The 19,251-nt window shown below is 43.3% G+C and overlaps 1 protein-coding gene across 3 annotated transcripts in view; it reads left to right on the top strand.

Moving 5' to 3' along the window:
* Arfgef3 (ARFGEF family member 3) overlaps window positions 1–19,251 on the top strand; it is a 156,077-nt gene that overhangs the window by 3,912 nt on the left and 132,914 nt on the right. For all 3 annotated transcript variants that reach the window (XM_041653286.1, XM_041653285.1, XM_041653287.1), the window contains one exon: window positions 5,706–5,757. In XM_041653286.1, the coding sequence (XP_041509220.1) occupies window positions 5,706–5,757 (52 nt within the window). Of the gene's footprint in view, window positions 1–5,705; window positions 5,758–19,251 lie in introns of those variants that run through there.

Here is a 19,251-nt window from a genome sequence, read left to right as displayed (position 1 = left end):
ACACAGATACTTACATAACAAAAGCATAGGAAGTAGTAATGAAAACATTTTTATAGTTGGGGGTCACCACAGAGTGAAACTGTATTACCAGGGTCGCAGCATTGGAAAGGTTGAGAACCCCTATTCTAAGGAGAGAAGAGGCAATACCATTCTCGCCATCTCAAGATCCCGTCCCGCTTGGACCATATGGCTCACCTGTGTGGCCCTTGGTTTTGTGGATTCTCTCTGTGTCCTGATGAGTCATGGGATTATGCCTGAACCAATGCGCTACCCAGGAAAGACAGTGGGATAACGGGATTAGGCCTACACTATGGAGACAATTGAATGCCAGGGTTAAGGAAAGATGGTTTCCTCGGAGCAAAATGGATAGTACTGCTGAAAAAGCAGGAGAGTGGACACTGGCCAACAATGGCAACAAAGGTCAGCAGAGTCGTGGACTCTGTGAGCACACAAACAGTGTGTATGGAACTTGAGTGGTTTCTGCACCGATAGTTTGAGGACACAGCTTTCAATTCATAAATAAACTCTTTCTATACCCCTGTGGTTTCAAATATCACCCACCCTTAATTCATAAGAGTTACAAGTTAGTTTTAGAATATTGGAAAACATTAGAACAGTATAAAGCAAAAAGTAAAAAGTATTTATCTCACCACCCAGTGATAGTGCTATTTTTAAAAGCTACCCCTTTTACAAAGGGATCATAACGCACATTTATATTTCAAGCATATGAATGGACTTTAATTTATTTCACTTTTTAACATTTATTTCTATGAAGGTGGATGCAAGAGCATGCATGTAGACATCAGGCCTACTGGGTGGGTTCTGGGAATTGAACTCACACTGGCAGACTTGGTGATGAGTGCATTTACCCACTGAGTCATCTCACCAGCTCCTTTAGTACATTAAAAAAACAAACAAACAAAACCAAACTTGTTGAACCTTTTCTTGTTTGTGATATTGTCTCTAAACATCAGTGTTCTTGATCATTGTAGAGTAGGTAGCAAGGACGAGGTGTGCATTCCCCCTTGCCCTGTGCTATCCTGACTCTTTATTTGCCAGTCATATGCTCTGGATAGGAAAGTACGAGTGGGTGCTGCAAGAACCAGGTTTTCCTTCAGAACCGACAACTCCCAAGGCTGTGACTGCTGGCCCAGAAAACGGAAAGGACGTGACTGGAATTATACCTGGGAATAGCCGTGCCCCATTTTGTAATTGCTTTTACTGTTTTACATACAACAGAGGACTTAGGAGGAATGTCAAATTTGGGATATATAAAGGGGAAAGAAAATGAATTAGAGGTGGGAATCCCAATAGGCAAAGAGCCATCTACCTCACTACCATCCCTTTCTCTTCTGGTTATAGGTTCTCCCACAGGTTGTTTTCTGATGTCAGACTTATTAGGATGTCTATAGGGACTGTGCCCATGCTGTCTGTGTGAGGCCACTTGCTTGTTCCCAACTGCTCAGTCCCAAAATAATCACACAGAAACCATATTATTTACAATACTGTTTGGCCAATATCTTAAACATATATTTGTTGTAGGAGCCCGCTTGTTGGTTCCCGGCTGCCCAGACCACGAAATAATTATACAGAAACCATATTATTTATAATACTGTTTGGCCAATAGTTTAAGGATTTTTTTTGCTTGCTCTTATATTTTAAATCAACCCATCTCCATTAATCTGTGTATTGCCACATGGCTGTGGCTTACTGGCAAGGTTTTGCCATGTGTCCATCTCTGGCGGGGCTGCATGACTTCTCCTTGACTCTGCCTTCTTTCTCCCAGCATTCAGTTTAGTTTTCCCCACCTACCTCTATTTTGCTCTGCTAGTCCCAAAAGAGCTTTTTTTTAAATTAACCAATGGTATTTACAGTATATAGAGAAGAATCCCACATCATGCCCACACCTTTGTCTCCCCATTCTGCCCCACTCCAATCTAATTTGACTTCCATCAGGGACACCAGATGCAGCTGGATGCTGGCTTTGCCTTGCTGCCACAGCCACTTCCTGTGACATTACGGTTCTTCAGCTACGCTGTGTCAACAGGAGTTGGACACATCCATTCTTGCCTTCCTGGTCCCTCATATTCTAGGCCCAATGTCATGAATTACTTCAACATCTCTTTCTGAAAGCTACTGGCCAAGCAGTACCACCTGAGAATACTAATCTGTTCATTCCATGTCAGATGAACGGGGTGAATAACCGAATAGCACCCTTAGTGTGAATCAGAGGCCTCAGCGTGTTCTGCTGAGTCTCATATGACCTGCCTCATCCGCAGCACCCTCCCTCGGACACCCCGAACTTCAGCCATACTGAGCTTCTTTCAGTGACTGACGTATGCCAAACTCCCCATTACTTTATTAACTCAGCAAATATGTAGGGAGAACCAACAGTGAGCTGGGTGCTGTTTGCAGTGCTGTTACCATAGGGGTAAGACGGGCAAAGAGGTCCAGATATGCAAAAACATATCTGCCAACTCGGATAGTGGCAAAACTTGTGGAAAACATAAAGTAGTAACTGAGATAGGAGGCCCTTTGGGGGAAAATGGAGTTGCCATCTCAGTGGAATGTTTAGGGGAGGCTGTCTGGAAAGGAAGGTTGTAACTTAGGGAAGTGTGAGAAGGCTGCTAGGTGTGTGTGTGTGTGTGTGTGTGTGTGTGTGTGTGTGTGTGTAAGTGTAAGTCAGCAGCAGGAGGAAGTAGGAGAGCTCATAAAGATCTTCCCTAGACACATTGAGGGTTAGCTTTTATTTAAAATGAGGTGAAGAACCATTTGGAGTAAAGGAAAAAAGACCATGACTGGGGTGTGCCTCTCCAACACAGGGTAGGGACTGAGCCAGAGGCAGGGACTTGGAGAAGGTGGCACAAGACCAGTGACCTCTTGAAGTGACAGTGGCTGGGATCCAATGGAGGGTTTCTTTTCCCTCTTTCAAAACTTTGATTACAATTTTATTCGTTTGTTTTGTGTAGGGTCCCAGGGATCACATTCAGGTCACCAGGGTTAGTGGCAGGTGCTTTCGTCCTGCTACTGATCTATCTTGCTGCCCTTCATTTAAAAAGCTGAAGCCTTCATTGGGTCTATTTGCTGGTATGTTTGTGTTTGAGCTAGGTTCTCTGTGTGCTGCCCAGGCTGGTCTCTGACTCTTGGCCTAAGGAATCTTGCTGCCTACAGAGTCAGTGTCTGAGACCACAGGTATGCACTACCATAGGGGGCTAAGTTTTCCTGTCTTTTGAACCCATTAAGCTCTCTTTTTGGAACACCTCCTTCTTACCTAGTCTGCATCATGTTCAGTCTCAGCACTTCGCACAGAGAGCCTGATGTCTGTCCATAGGAGGGCTTCCTGTTGTGCTCTGGACCAATGCCCTGTCTTTTCCTCCCTGGCATTTGCCACAGTTGGAAACTGGAGTGTATGATCTCCAAATTCTCCACCAATCTCCATTCTCACCACCGGATCTCCAAACAATACACGGCCTGAGATTCAGGGGGATCTGCCAAGGAGACAGGAGCTGTCACTGACCTCTAAGACCAATGTCAGGCTTTTAATGACTGATTCCATTAGCTCGTCCTAGGAAGGCTGTGGGGCAGATGTTCATCTCCTCCCTCTACAGGTAGCGAAACTGGGTGTGTGTCAGTGGCAGAACACTTACCTCACTTGGATGAAGACCCCGGGCTCAATCCCAGGTGAAAAAAATCTGGAGATGAGGAAACAGAGGCGTGGAGCTGGGTGACTTCTTCCACCCCGTAAACTAGTGTGGAGTCGGGTCATGCCATTCTCTCGGCTCTGTTATGTGTTTCTGGGGGATTCCTCCCAGCAGAGCTACTCTATCCTACTACAGGGCAGGACTGGGGAAAGGCAGTTCTGCATATATACTACAGGGCAGGACTGGGGAAAGGCAGTTCTGCATATATACTACAGGGCAGGACTGGGGAAAGGCAGTTCTGCATATATACTACAGGGCAGGACTGGGGAAAGGCAGTTCTGCATATATACTACAGGGCAGGACTGGGGAAAGACAGTTCTGTGCATTTCAGGCCTTGGCTTCTGTGTCCTTTGGACAAGTTACATGGATTCTACCCTGTCCTACTTACATGGAGTAGGAGTCTCGGCTCATGGCAACAGCATGGTTGCCTTTTCCCTCACTCTACTCTTTTTATCTTTAAAGGTGGTGCTGGGGATCAAACCCAGGGTCTTGCATGCTGGGCAAGCCCTGTCCCACAGAATGACTTCTCTGTTCTCGTTTCTCTTTCTTCTGGCTCACACAGCATCTGTAGATCAGGCAGTGTTCAGTCCCGAGCTGGAGATGCAGGCCCGTCTCTGGAGAGCGCAGCACACTTGTTTTTCCGCTTTCATTTCTCCTTCACCAACAGCACTGACGTGCCCTCAGCGCTGTCCCCTGTCCCACTAATTGCTGGGCTCTGCTAACCCATGTGGCCCTTTGAGCTGCCCCTAGAACCCGCATCTCGTGGCTTCATTTTCTTGTCATCCTGTCCCATCCTGGGCTCTGACCTCAGTCCTCCCCGCTCCCGGTTGGGCCTCATCTCCAAGCCACTGCTGACCCCACTCAGCTCTACTTACTAGTTTTTGCTGATGCGTTATTTTCCTCAGATCCACGATTTTTGCTCCATTGTCTACAACCGGCCTGATTCTGTGCCACTGGGTCCCATTAGTCCTGAGTCTAAGGGACATATTTGGTTTCATGTTCTCTCTGATCTCTTAAGAGGGTGGAGGGGCTGTCTGTCCTTTCCCCAGGGAAATAGTTCAAATTGACAAAGCTGGTTGAATCTACATGGTAGAGCTGATCGCCGGGAGACAGGCTGGAGCGACTGAAGTAGAACAATTGTGGATCAGGGCATAATAATTAGCTTTCTATTGTCTGTACAATTAAAGTCAGCAGTCGTATGATTTATCTGCAAACGGCGACAAAGTATTGAGCTTTATTAGGCTTGATTGATGAGATCTGAGGATGAAGTTGCTAATCACTACCCTTATCTGTGACGTGGCTAAACAGGTGGTCAGTCTACCATGTCACAAGCGTATGTGATTAGCATGGGAGTCCCCGGCACAGGCCAGTCTAGAGCAGGCATGAGAGGAGAAGAGACGGGTTTGTTTTAAAGACGGAAGCCTAATTCTTGTTCAACCTCCTTGAACGGAAACTCCCAGTAAATCACGATGTCCTGATAATGTCAAAAGCACACTCAACAAACAAGTGGAAGGTCTGTGCTTCTCTTAAAATCAAAGGAAAACCCAGAGAGGGCCAAGTGTTTCAATAATAGGAAAGCTGTTAAATAGATTACCACATGTCCCATAAGGTTCCTTGTGAACCTGAAAGTCTTTATAACTTGAGTTCGTGTATTGAGATATTAAAATGTTTCAACCAAACACCTTTTACTTTGATTGGAAGAACGGAGCCTCTCGGCCAGTGGTAGGTACATTGCATTGGCATTCTGGCTTAGGTTAGGGATTTAGCTATTCATTCCTCGTTGCTAACGGGAAAATGTGACCTGATTTTTTAACCTTCTCTTTCCCAATAATGAATTGAGGTCCATCATGGGAAAGAATTTTAAAATAAAGATATGACTATTTTCTATTGTCCAAGGGAGCACACAAACTATCAGTGAGTTCAGAGAGTACAGAGATTTTAGAATTTAGATATTAATCTCAGTCTTTAAATATTTGCTTGTAACGCTGCAATATTTTTTTGCAGAAACCCTAAGTGGCCTGGACACCATTGTGACACTCCCTCCACACTTGCTGAGGTAAGAGACACAGCAACAGGAACAAAAGTCGCCTTCCATGTTTTCCTAAAGGCCGGATCACCTTGGTTTATAGCAGTGGTTCTCAACCTATGGGTTGCGACCTCTTGGCGGGTGGTCAGACAACCCTTTCACAGGTTCGCCTAGACCATCAGAAAACACAGACATTTACCATTCATAAAAGTAGCAAAATTACAGTGTTGAAGTACCAATGTAAATAAATGATTTTATGTTTGGGAGTCACCACAACATGAGGACCTGTAGGAGTTGAGAACCACTCGTTTGCAAGTTTTCATCTTGTGTTGTTGGTTGGTTTGGTGTCCCTGAAGTGGGCTATTTCATGGGAACTGACTCAATTTCATCTGTGTGTGGAGTGAGGGGTGAATGGCGTTAGTGCTACCAAGGAGATGCGCGAGAAGGAAGAACGTGGGCAAGGAGAGGGATGACCAAAGCTACAGGTAACACGAGAGCCGACAGGAAACAAAACCTTCCAGTGCAGCACAGCGAGAAGTTTCTTCTCTGGGAAATGCAGTCAGCCCCAGCTGGAGTGAGCTTAAGTTCTCTCCCAGCCCGGGCAGGACACCATCTTGCTGATGCTGAAGTCACCTGCAGCAGCTGTAAGACATGATCCGATTTCTCCGCCTTTCTGTCCTTCCCATGCATGTTTTTCCTTCTTTCTCCTCACTGTTGAAAGCAATGCATGTCCTGTGTAGAAAGTAGGGGAAAGAACGAAAGAATAGAGAGTATTCACAGCACACACATAGCAATAATGACTAAAGCCAGCTTTATGGATTTTCTTAAATCTTTTGCACATACATTTAGAGCTTACAAATGAATATGATATTTTTATTACATGTTAGTTTTCTACTTGTTTTTTACTTCATACTATATGAAACGTTTTCTAATTCCAATGTTTTCTTTCAATTAAAATATTGCATTTTTAGTCACATAGCTGTAACCGAATTTATTTAGCAGTTTTTCTGTTATGAAAGCACTTGACTATTTCTGGGTCTTTCTGTGACATTGTGAAAAATACCAAATTTACAATCATTTGTAGAGTGTGTTTTCTGCATTGTCAGAAGAGGGGATTTATTAAGAATTTCCATTCAAGTTGTCTTGATTTGCATTTCCCTGATCGCTAAGGAAGTTGAGCATGATCTTAAGTGTCTTTTGGCCATTTGAACTTCTTCTGTTGAGAATTCTCTGTTCAGCTCAGTGCCCCATTTTATAATTGGGTTGATTAGCCTTTTACAGTCTAGTGTCTTGAGTTCTTTATATATTTTGGAGATCAGACCTTTGTCAGTTGCAGGGTTGGTGAAGATCTTCTCCCAGTCAGTGAGTTGCCTTTTTGTCTTAGTGACAGTGTCTTTTGCTTTACAGAAGCTTCTCAGTCTCAGGAGGTCCCATTTATTCAATGATGCCCTTAGTGTCTGTGCTGCTGGGGTTATACGTAGGAAGTGGTCTCCTGTGCCCATGTGCTGTAGAGTACTTCCCACTTTCTCTTCTATCAGGTTCAGTGTGTTTGGACTGATATTGAGGTCTTTAATCCATTTGGACTTGAGTTTTGTGCATGGTGATGGATATGGATCTATTTTCATTCTTCTACAGATTGACATCCAGTTTTGCCGGCACAATTTGTTGAAGATGCTCTCTTTTTTTCCATTGTATACTTTTAGCTCCTTTATCGAAAATCAGGTGTTCATAGGTTTGTGGGTTAAAGTCAGGGTCTTCTATTCGATTCCATTGGTCGACTTTTCTGTTTTTATGCCAATACCAAGCTGTTTTCAATACTGTAGCTCTGTAATAGAGTTTAAAGTCAGGGATGGTAATGCCTCCAGAAGTTCCTTTTTATTGTATAAGATTGTTTTGGCTATCCTGGGTTTTTTTGTTTTTCCATATAAAGTTGATTATTGTCTTCTCCAGATCTGTGAAGAATTTTGATGGAATTTTGATGGGGATTGCATTGAATCTATAGATTGCTTTTGGTAGAATTGCCATTTTTACTATGTTGATCCTCCCAATCCAAGAACAAGGGAGATCCTTCCATTTTCTGGTGTCCTCTTCAATTTCCTTCTTCAAAGACTTAAAGTTCTTGTCAAATAGATCTTTCACTTCCTTGGTCAGAGTTACCCCAAGATATTTTATGCTATTTGTGGCTATCATGAAAGGTGAGGCTTCTCTGATTTCCCTCTCTGCTTCCTTATCCTTAGTGTATAGGAAGGCAACTGATTTTTTGGAGTTGATCTTGTATTCTGCCACATTACCAAAAAGTGTTTATCAGCTGTAGGAGTCAACTTTAAGATACCATCTTACACCTGTCAGAATGGCTAAAATAAAAAAAAATAACACCAATGATAGCCTTTGTTGGAGAGGTTGTGGAGAAAGGGGTACATTCATCCATTGCTAGTGGGAATGCAAACTTGTGCAACCACTTTGGAAAGCAGTGTGGCGGTTTCTCAGGAAATTCGGGATCAACCTACCCCTGGACCCAGCAATACCTCTCTTGGGAATATACCCAAAAGATGCCCTATTATACAACAAAAGTATTTGCTCAGCTATGTTCATAGCAGCATTGTTTGTAATCGCCAGAACCTGGAAACAACCTAGATGCCCTTCAATGGAAGAATGGATGAAGAAAGTATGGAATATATACATATTAGAGTACTACTCAGCAGTAAAAAACAAGGACTTCTTGAATTTTGCATACAAATGGACAGAAATAGAAAACACTATCCTGAGTGAGGTAAGCCAGACCCAAAAAGAGGAACATGGGATGTTCTTACTCATATTTGGTTTCTAGCCATAAGTAATGGACATTGAGCCTATAATTCGTGATCCTAGAGAAGCTAAATAAGAAGGTGAACCCAAAGAAAAACATATAGGCATCCTCCTGAATATTAACCTTCATCAGGCGATGAAAGGAGACTGAGACAGAGACCCACATTGGAGCACCGGACTGAAATCTCAAGTTCCAAATCAGGAGCAATTGGAGAGAGAACACAAGCAAGGAACTCAGGACCGGGAGGGGTGCACCCACACACTGAGACAATGGGGATATTCTATCAGGAATTCACCAAGGCCAGCTGGCCCGGGTCTGAAAAAGCATGGGATAAAATCGAACTCGCTGAACATAGCGGACAATGAGGACTACTGAGAACTCAAGAACAATGGCAGTGGGTTTTTGATCCTACTGCACGTACTGGCTTTGTGGGAGCCTAGGCAGTTTGGATGCTCACCTTACTAGACCTGGAAGGAGGTGGGTGGTCCTTGGACTTCCCACAGGTCAGGGAACCCTGATTGCTCTTTGAGCTGACGAGGGAGGGGGACTTGACCGGGGGAGGGGGAGAGAAATGGGAGGCAGTGGCGGGGAGGAGGCAGAAATCTTTGATAAATAATTTAATAAATTAATAAAATAAAAATAAAAGTTAAAAAAAAAGAATTTCCATTCAAGAAAACCGAACAAGCATTATGCTTCCTTGTTTAAGTTGCTACCTCTCCTATTATATCTGCTTCAGACGTACAAGTTGTACAGACTCCATGTTAGTCAAAGCTCCATAAAGCTTGCAAACGGGCAGAATGACAGCAACACACATGACTAGCAAAGAGCTGGCCCCAATGACCCTGTGAGAACTACAAAGGCATGCTAGTTTGAGGAGGTCTTTTCCTGCTTCTCTACCCCTTTATGAACCCTTCTGGAAACTGATTTGCTCAACATTGACTTCGCCATGCCAACTTTTCCATCTCACCTCTCACGGTTACTTGCCTGCTTCACAAAGGAAAAGGGCAAAGCTGTTGCCATCCTGGATCTGCTCTGCTGAGCTGTTCTAGGATGTGAAGGCAGCATCCCAACACAAAGAACTGTGAAAATACCAGCCCACGGGTACAGGCAATGATAATTAGAGCCCGAAACATGTCTTTGTGCAACTTGGGTAATTTGACTTCTTGGTGTTCAATAATCTTGAATGAGACCTAATCCAGCTATAAGATGATAGATGAAAATAACTTTTGATAAAATCCCCTTCATTTTATGTAGACCTACACAGACAAGATTTCTTATTGTTTACATCTGTAAAATAACACAGACATATAATTGGTGCTTAACCAGTCTTTATCATAAGCAGTAGGTAGTACTCATCCATAGATAAATGGACTAATTGAAGGACTCAACAAATCCTCTCCACTTCTTCACAAATGCATTCCCAGTGAAATTGCTTTTTCCCTGTTAACAATATTAACATTTTTATAAATAATTGTTAATGTTCTTTGGATCAATCGTGTGCATTAGTAATGATAGCTCAGACTGAAAGCAAATCGAATGCTTTTAAGCTCCAGTCCCAGAACATTTTTAAAAAACATCATTTTATGTATACTTTGTTGTAATAAGCATAATGTGGAGATTCATAAAAGCCTTTCAAGCATTAAGTCAAATTATATTTAGAAAAAATTTAGTGGGGAAAGTAGAATGGAAATGTGAGTTTAAGGAGGAAAAGAGAATAATGGCAGTATTTTTTTTATTGTTAAAGGTGAGTTCTCTTGGTTTTGGTGGATTAAAGTCATTTTCAGGTTGCTGTGGTTCTTATTTAGAGTTTGTTAGATACATCTAAAAGATGGTATGTTTTAAGTGAAATTTTAAATAATTCCAATATGCAACAACTATAGCATTTGTGATCAAAATTATATTGGAAAAATCTCAAATTTAAAATAAATGAAAACAAAATCTTAAATTTTTCTTAATGATGATATAAGCCAAAAAATTCACCTTGACCACTGTTCAGAAGGTTGCTTCACAAACCAAAGTATTATTCAATCTGAAAATGATGCTTTTGTGAGTCTAAATCTGTGGTAGGAGCTCAGCCTCCAGGGTGAGGATAGCAGGTACCAATGGCAGTAGAGTAGGGGTCTGCTCTGCTGTGTCCACAGGCAACTGGGGGCCCCCTGAGATGCCTCAGCAGATAAGGACACTTGTCCGAGGGCCTGATTGGATCAAAAAGTCCACATGTGGAAAAAGAGAACCAACCTCACCAAGATGTTCTCTTACCTTCACCCATGTATGGAGGCACATGCATGTACGTACACTCACTCACATACACACACACACACACACACACACACACCATGAACAACAACAACGACAATGACAACAGTACAAATAAATTATAATAACGATAATAAAAGGTAACTGGTATTTTTGTCCCATGTTAAGCGGTGGCGGCACATGAGCTAGAGACAATATCATTTTCTTGGTGCTAGGGACATGCATTTGGTCCTCCTTTTTCCAGTGGTATCTGCCTTCCTTTCATAGCCAGCTGATCATCTTCTATACCCGAGGACATGTTGACAGAATTTGTGGGAAGGGTTCCGGAAGAAGAACCATGGATGGCTATGTCTGCAGGAGTTCTTACCTAAAATCATCATTATTTAGAATATAATTCAAAGTACTTATCCTGGTGACAGAGCTGTGCCATTGTCTTTGTGTACAGCAGAATGTGCAGTACTGTATTTTAGCTGCACAGCAAAGTCTGTCAAATGGGTTGCACAGGGCACTGAGCCAGCCACATGAACGAGACATATCAAGAGACTTTTATTCTGGAAGGGAAGAATGAAGACAACCATGGCTACCTTGTTATATAGCATGGATTTATTACAGATGTACATGCTTGTATAAGGAGGCTTCAGGAGGCCTTCGAGTCACAGTTATGTGAGCCTCTGAGTCTCTTCTGGAACACAGGAAGAAGTCATAATTAGAGCCAAGAGGAGCTATGGAATTACCAGCAGTGTGGATGACTGCACTATGTTGTTTTTAGGGAAGCGGTACGATGAGCTATGACAGATACTCATTAACGTGGATTTGCTCTGAGTCAGCTCTTGACCATGTAGACTGATTCATCTGCCAGGCCCTGTGCTGTTCCCTTTTTGTTGCTGTTTTGCTTTTATTGATAGACTGATTGATGACTGATTTTTGAAGGTGGTGTCTCTAAAAGCTTGTTTTGGACAGGGTCATAGGGAACCATTCCAGCATGGAACACTTTGGCTGTACTGTGCTCTTGGTCTTCCTTTCTTAACTCTTGCTCTCGGGTTAAATACATGACCATTCTAATAAACAGTAGTAAGGCTTTGACCATTTGTGAACACTAGTAACACTCAGAAGCATACTGAGCCATTGCAGGACCTGTGCGATATTACCTTCCCCCTCTTAGGCAAACTGCTTTTAAAGACTTCTCATACAAGCCTGCATGCATTGCATTGGTAGAGCTGACTGAATTTCAGATTTATGATTCATCTTGCTTATATTTCTGCAGAGTCTCTTATTGAAGATCAGGATTGACGTGAAACCAAGATACAGAACTAGATCCTGTCTTCAAAGGATTTGTTTGTTTTTTAATATTTTTGGGTTAATATTGATTTTAAATGGGATATTAAACTTTATCTTCCTGAGGGACTCTGAAATAGTGGGGCATACTCAGGCTGTTTTCTTCATCAAGATCATCTGTTGTGTGTTGTCTACAGCCTTTCTTTCTTATTTTGTTGACCTTGAAGATCGCTGGGGACCTTCACCCTGCCTTGTAGAAATGGCCCCTCTCCTTCGAGTCTTGTGCTCCTGGTATAATTCTACCATGGAGCTTATTTTTTTTTAAGATTTATTCATATATTATGTATACAGTGCAAGCCAGAAGAGGGCACCAAGTCTCATTAAAGATGGCTGTGAGCCACCATGTGGTTGCTGGGAATTGAACTCAGGACCTTTGGAATAGCAGGCAAAGCTCTTAACCACTGAGCCATCTCTCCAGCCCTGGAGCTTATCTTCCACATCAGAAGTTATGTAGAGATCAGTGACCAGATCCAATGCTCAGGAATTCAGCTATTTTTGTGTCTCCCAGCTCAGTGCTTAATAAACCTTTGGGGGATGAAAATGGCCTTTCCAAATGTCTCATCATTCAGCCCAGGAACTGTGTGTCTTATTTCCTATATTCTGAGATATTACAGTATCTGGGGAAATCCCCAGTAGAGTTGAATCTCAGCTCTGGTAATAGGCCTTTTAATATCTTACTAACTGAGAAAACCTCATACCCAACCCATTGGTCCCAGCTAGGGTAGACTTAGACCACTTACCTTCTTCTTGATCAAAGCCCTGATCAACAGAATGTGTCTCCATAGTAGATGAATGGTGGCATGGGAGTGGTCGTTGTCAGGACCCTGATCCTTATCCCATGCCAAAGGATGCTCAGACATTCTCAGTAGGTCTCAAAGAGAAATTCTTGGCCCGCTGACGTTTTCTCTTTGGATTCTATTGGGTTATAAACCAAGCACTTCTAGACCATTTGTTCTGGCCTCAGCAGCATTGGTATATGAAACACAGGACACCTATGGCACGTGTGTCTTAATTTCATTTATGAGTGGGTAGAAGAGGGCAAGGACTCAGAAGTACCTAACCCAACTCCCAACATGAATTCCATGTGTAGTATTTGTAACTTAAAAGAAAGAACGAAGGTTCTTGACTCCTACCAAAAGTGCCCCTTCCCTTATAGTCAAAGAACTTATAGCATACTGGTCTAGCCGAGATAAGGCTGTCGAGGGAATCCTCGAGCTGTCTTGTTAAAAGGCAACCCCTGGCAGCAGACCTCCGGTTAGCACTGCACAGGGCTGCCCTGGGAACAGCAGCAGCTATTTCTCCAACATTATTAGCTCAGCTGCTATTTTGCTTTCCTTTTCCATGATTCTTTGCAGCCAACAATAACTTAATTACTTTCTCTTGCCAGTTCTGCTTCCAAAAAAACTCTGTAGTGTTTTTTGCCATTTGTACTCATGTGTCTTCCACCCTACTTTCTCCAGCCTTCTGCTTTAGTGTTGCTGCCTGTTCTGGATGCATCTTGAAGCTAACATGCTAACATACTCATACATACATTCCTCCTTATCTTGACTTAGGGACCTACTGGCCTTTCCTGCAGGTGAAAGAAAGATTATGTGTCAGGATTTGCGCTTGGATTGTTTGATTTTTTTTTTTTTTTTTTTTTGGTGTTTTGTTGTTTTGGTTTTGGTTTTTCAAGACAGAGTTTCTCTGTGTAACAGCACTAGCTGTCCTGGGACTAGCTGTGTAAACCAGGCTGGCCTTGTACTCTCAGAGATCCTCCTGTCTCTGCCTCCTATGTGCTGGGGTTAAAGGCATGTGCCACCACCACCCAACTTCAAGGCTTTTTGGCTGTGTTGACCTATTTAATTTTAGTTCTATAAACACTGCATATTGTGTGATAATTTTTGTGTTTAGTTTTGATTGAGAACATCTGTCTGCATCAGCTGGAAAGGGCCATGACAGCAGAGATTCCCGCAGCTGTTGTGGGAAAACAGTTCTGGTCTTATCAGTGGAGTTCCTGCCTTTCCCCACCTTCTTTCCCTTCTTACATTTGGGTATTGTGTGAAAGTCACAAGACAGCCTCCTCAGGTGTTGGTTCCCATCTTCCACTTTGCCTGAGCCAGGGTCCCTTGTTTTGCTGTTTGGGGGTAACAAAGTAGCTGCTCCCCATATCTCTGGCCCTCATCCTCCCCTTGCTGTTGGGGTGCTGAGATTATAGAAGAGTGAAACCACATCTGGCTGACTGTCAGCTCTGCGGGTCTGCACTCAGGGCTTCAGGCATGCTTGCACAGTGAAGTGCTTTATCCACTGAACTGCCATTCCAGCCCCTAGTCCCTGCCTTCCTTATGTAATGGAGAGGTGCCCATAGACTCTGTCACCTCCCACTGTGAAGCAGAGGAAGCAGAGGATGCTGGGTAACTGGGCTAGTGAGGAGTAAACATTAGCATACTGCCCGACAGGTGCTTCTACAAGGCTCCTGCCCTGTTCCAGGTGGATTTCAGGCCCTTCTGGGTAGAAGCTCATTGCTATGACGACTCCTGCTTGCTGCCCCCTTACTCTCCCCGCATAGAGCTGACTTCTCTTTGAAGTGTCACACCAATTTAAATGTATTTGGGCTTTATTGAGCCAAGCTCTGCTGAGTTTGGCTAGCTTTTTATCTGGGGGGGTGGGGAGTACTTAATAGGGACTTTAATAATTGTTGATTATTCTAAATCTGGCTAATTTTCTGTTTGGCGAGGATTCTTGATCTTAATCTGAAAGGGAACCTGGGGAGACATTGTCAGCTTCATTGGGGCACAGTGGAAAGCTTTTCAATAAAGTCTTGTTGTGAAAAAAGTCTAGTACCCCCCAAAGCAATTTGTCTTAAATAAGTGAGTAAAATAACATTTCAGTGCTGGGCACAAAAAGACTTCCATCAAGGACAAAGCTCCATGCATGTAGAGTGGTTTTAGCCATGCTGACCCTGAAACCTGCCTCATAAATCAGATCTGGCAGCTTCTTCTCCTTCCCACCACTTTAGAAGAGGGAGTATTCCTGTCGCCTTTGACTTAATGTTCGTGACAATACTAGACCCCTTCCTAATGTTTAGGCAGCTTCTTCCCTGCATATCTGTCAGTGGCAAACCGGACCCTAATGGTGTCCACATTCTATTCCCTTTGATAAGCAAGACTGCAATTGGCCTCAATATAGGCTTCTGGTTCATAGCCCAATGTAAAATCACTGTCTAAGTGACACAGTCTCCACTTGCGGAAGCCATAATGTAGCAAAGACGTGCAGCCTCCACCCCAGCTAAGATGGAGGCGTTGTCAGCCTTGGCGGGTATTGCTTTGCTTTTCTTTTTTTCAAATTTAACTTCTTTATTGATTCTTTGAGAATTTCACATCGTGCATCCCAATTCTGCTCATCTCTACCCCCCACCCTCCCCTCATCCCTGCAGCACTGCCCACCAAAGAAAACAAAGTAAATGAACAAAAACAAGAACCAACCAAACAAAACAGACAAAATGTCTTCGCTTCTCTTTTTCTCCTGCCTCTCCAGCACCTCTTCATTCATCCTGGCGGCATGGGGGGCCTCAGTGTGTCGTACAGCAGACCCTTTTGTCCTATCAGCTTTACTAGCAAATGCTCCCTGCAGTGAGTCACTGGTCTGACTCAGGGCCTCAGGCTTCTGGTACATCATCATCACTGGATTCTCACCGGAACTCCTCTGGGATATCTTGTGGCCACCCCAAGTCCTGGAGATCCTGCAGGTATTATTCCACAGAATCAGTCCCTTCATGAGCTCCAAAAGGTCCTAGATGGAATAGATGCTAGGGTGGGCCAACCTCAGGCCCACTTGGCAGGTATTATCAGGGGTCACCAAGGTATGAGTTGGGAAGCCATGGCTACTCATCCTTCCTTTATGACAAAGACGTAATGATTTTCTCACACTCCTGTATGAATGGATGCCTTCTTCGAAGGAGACATACCTCCCACCCCCCCTAAAAAATCATGAATTTTGTTTCTTAGCCCTTTCCCTATCACTTGAATAGGATACGGTGTATACTGTGCCAGTTTTTCTATGTGTGTTTTTTTTTAAATAATTAATTGTATGGGTACTTTTAGAGCAACATCCTTGTTTTAGTTTCAGAGTGTGCCTCTGAGAGTTGTGTCTGACTGTAGAAGTTGGTTCTAGGTGATGTGTGTAATGCTGAACCTATCAGTTCCAGGATGTCAGTGGCTCGGGAAGTTTGTATCTTTCATCTTCACTGGTTTGGGGGATACTGTCTTTTGCAGACAGTTGTTACAAAAACTAGAATTATTCTTTGTTTCCTGCTATGGGAGCTCCTTCCACTCCTCGGGAAATTTTTATTAGCTATTTTATGTCTTATGTTTTTATTTTACAACTTATTTAGATCCAGGTGAAATGTGTGTGTATCAGTCTCCAAGTCTCAGTGGTATCATGTAGCTACACAAAGCCTTGATATCTTTTTCAGGATAAGTTCAATGTATTCGACACCAGACTTACTGTGCCTCTTTGAGCATCTACACTTCTTGATGTGCTCAGGAGCCATATTTTCCCATCTAAGTTCTGGGCATCTTAGAACAGAAGCTTCCAAGTTTCAAATTTAGTTATGGTTTAGAGGACCCTTTTAATGCTATGAATGCTGCTCTCACTGGCCCATGAAACAATCCAAACTCTATGGCTTGATGAGCCCTTGGAGCTGGAGTGAGGAAGGATGCTCCTGAGCCAGCCCAGGGCAGACCCAGGACAACTGGATGCCAAAAGTCTCCTTGTTAAGTTCTTGCAAGGTAGCACTTCCTCCATGGTTTAACATGCAGGTCTGTTTGTCTATTCCCTCCCCATCCTTCCGTCTCTCTACTTAGGGAAGAACTAATATCTAGAGAAGTTAATTTCATATGGAAAATTATTTGGTGAAGCATCATTCCTGAACATCTTTGGAAAAGGTGCTCTTTTGCCACCAGTAGTGAACACAATATAATGTTCTGGTGTGTGCATTTGCACACCTTGCATAAGACAAATTTCAGTGCAACTTCTAAAAAAAAACAAAAGTTTGAAAGAGTGTCCTGAACTCAGACCAAGAGGCAAGTCATGAATTATTAGAGCAATCAAGATTAGTATATATGCATGGTGTTGCCAGGAAATGACCTAAATTGACTTTGCGTCTTTGGAAAGCAGAGGAAACCCCAAGGAATTGATGTGAATACCCACTGGGAAAGCCTGAGTAATTATGTAATGAAATAAGTAATTCTGACTTCTCCCAGCTTCCGCTGCCTTGGCCCTGCGGTGAGTCTGCAGCAGCAATTCTTAGGACTCTTTCAGTGGGTGAAGATGAGTGAACTTGCAGATTTATTGAGAGAAAACTTAAGACACGCTTATGTCACACCATAGCTGAAGAATTGCTTCTAGAACACATTAGATTCTGAGCTGAAGCAAGCTTAGCGTTTCAATCAAATGAAATCCAGAGGAAGTTGTTACGTTTAAAAGATATTTTTCCCCTCCCAACTGTGTTGCTTGCTTTCTGTTGTAAATCTTGTTTTGTTTCTTTCTGTATTTACCACAGCTGGGAGAAAACTTTACAAACACAAAAGGGTTTTTGTCTGCAGATCTCAGAGGCAGCTGGTGGGGAAAAAGCTGCGTGCAGTGTGCGCTGTTGTCGCAGAGATGCAGAGGAATGGGAAGGGCAAAGGGTGGGATCTGAGGACAGGGGGCTCCATCATCGAGTGCTGGAGAGAGCTGCCAGGTTTACTGCCTAAACTTTTCAGTTAAACCCTAACAGAAAATTAGCTCACATGACATTAGCTGAAAAGGTAGACGGACGCCTTGGTGGGTTTCAGACAGTAAAAATATGGATGTGATTAGAAGTCAACAGGATATTTGATTAAGAAAGAAACACAGTGCTGGTTTCTGGTGAGCACGCCAGGCAGCAGAATGAAGGATAACTCTGTCAAAGATTGTTTCCGAGATTGCCTGTTAGCTCTGTCAAAGTCAGTCTCCTCAGCGAGGAAATTGTGTTGAGTTCTGTTTGGGGGGGGGGGGGGGGACAGGTGGATGCAGGTGTCCTGGACTCAGAGTCCAACCCGCAGCGTTCTGCATGTGGAGAGCACAATGAGAGTGAAACACGCCCTTTGCTGGGGTGGGGAGTGAGCGTGTCAGGACAGAACGCTAGGTCCTGTGCATAAGTCAGCCGTGTATGATATTAAGCGCATTATTATGCCCACTGATGTCTTTAAAACTGAAAGGTAGGCAAGTGACTCTGTGACCAGGATGGGGACATGATATGACAGGCCACAGAGCAGCACCGTTAGGAGGAAGGTCCTTGTTCTGAACCCCTATGCCCTCTGTGTCTCCCCCATAAATGGAAGGAAAAGCGTTCCCGCCTGTGGGGTCCCTTTAAGAATGTGTCCCTGTCATGGGCCAATTGAGCAACTTCTTCAGTCCTTTGTGCTCAAGACCTTGTGTACTTGAAATGGCTGAGGTCCCAAGGCTTGCGCTCTCTCTCTCTCTCTCTCTCTCTCTCTCTCTCTCTCTTCCTTCTTTCTTCTTTCCATTTTTATTTTATGTGCATTGGTGATTTGCCTCCATGTAAGTTTGTGTTGGGTCCTGGAGTTAGAGACAGTTACAAGCTGCCATGTGGGTGCTGGGAATTGAACCTGAGTCCTGAAAGAGCAGTCAGTGCTTTAACTGCTGAGCCATCTCTCCAGCCCCACAAGGGGCTTTTAGAGAAGTTTTGGATTACATCTAGTTATCATACTGCACACTGAAACAGATGTTTAAAAGATTGATTTTATTAAAAATTACAATAATAAACCTATTATACTATATGTTAGTAGAAGTATTTCCCCACCCCCAAAAAAAAGCATTTTTAATCTGGGTGTGCCATCTTCAATAGCTATGGAAATTTTCCTTTAATATCCCCATGAAGAATGCATTTCTCATGCTCTGTATCAAGGAAGGCTGGACTCTACAGAACACACAATGTGTATAAGTGAATGCCACCGCGACAAACAGGCCTGTGGTACCCTAGAAGTCTGGAGAGGAATCAAATGTTTTTCTAGCCTGAGTTCCAATGTGTGGTTTTAGATCAGAAAACAAGCATACCAGAAACAAAGGAGCAGATAAGAATTGTGAGATGTTAAGTAGCATTA

Source organism: Microtus oregoni, unplaced genomic scaffold (assembly GCF_018167655.1).
Source record: "Microtus oregoni isolate MIOR12 unplaced genomic scaffold, Mior012 000006F_ref0000085, whole genome shotgun sequence".
Lineage (NCBI taxonomy): Eukaryota > Metazoa > Chordata > Mammalia > Rodentia > Cricetidae > Microtus > Microtus oregoni.
This window is presented reverse-complemented; position numbering and strand designations above follow the sequence as displayed.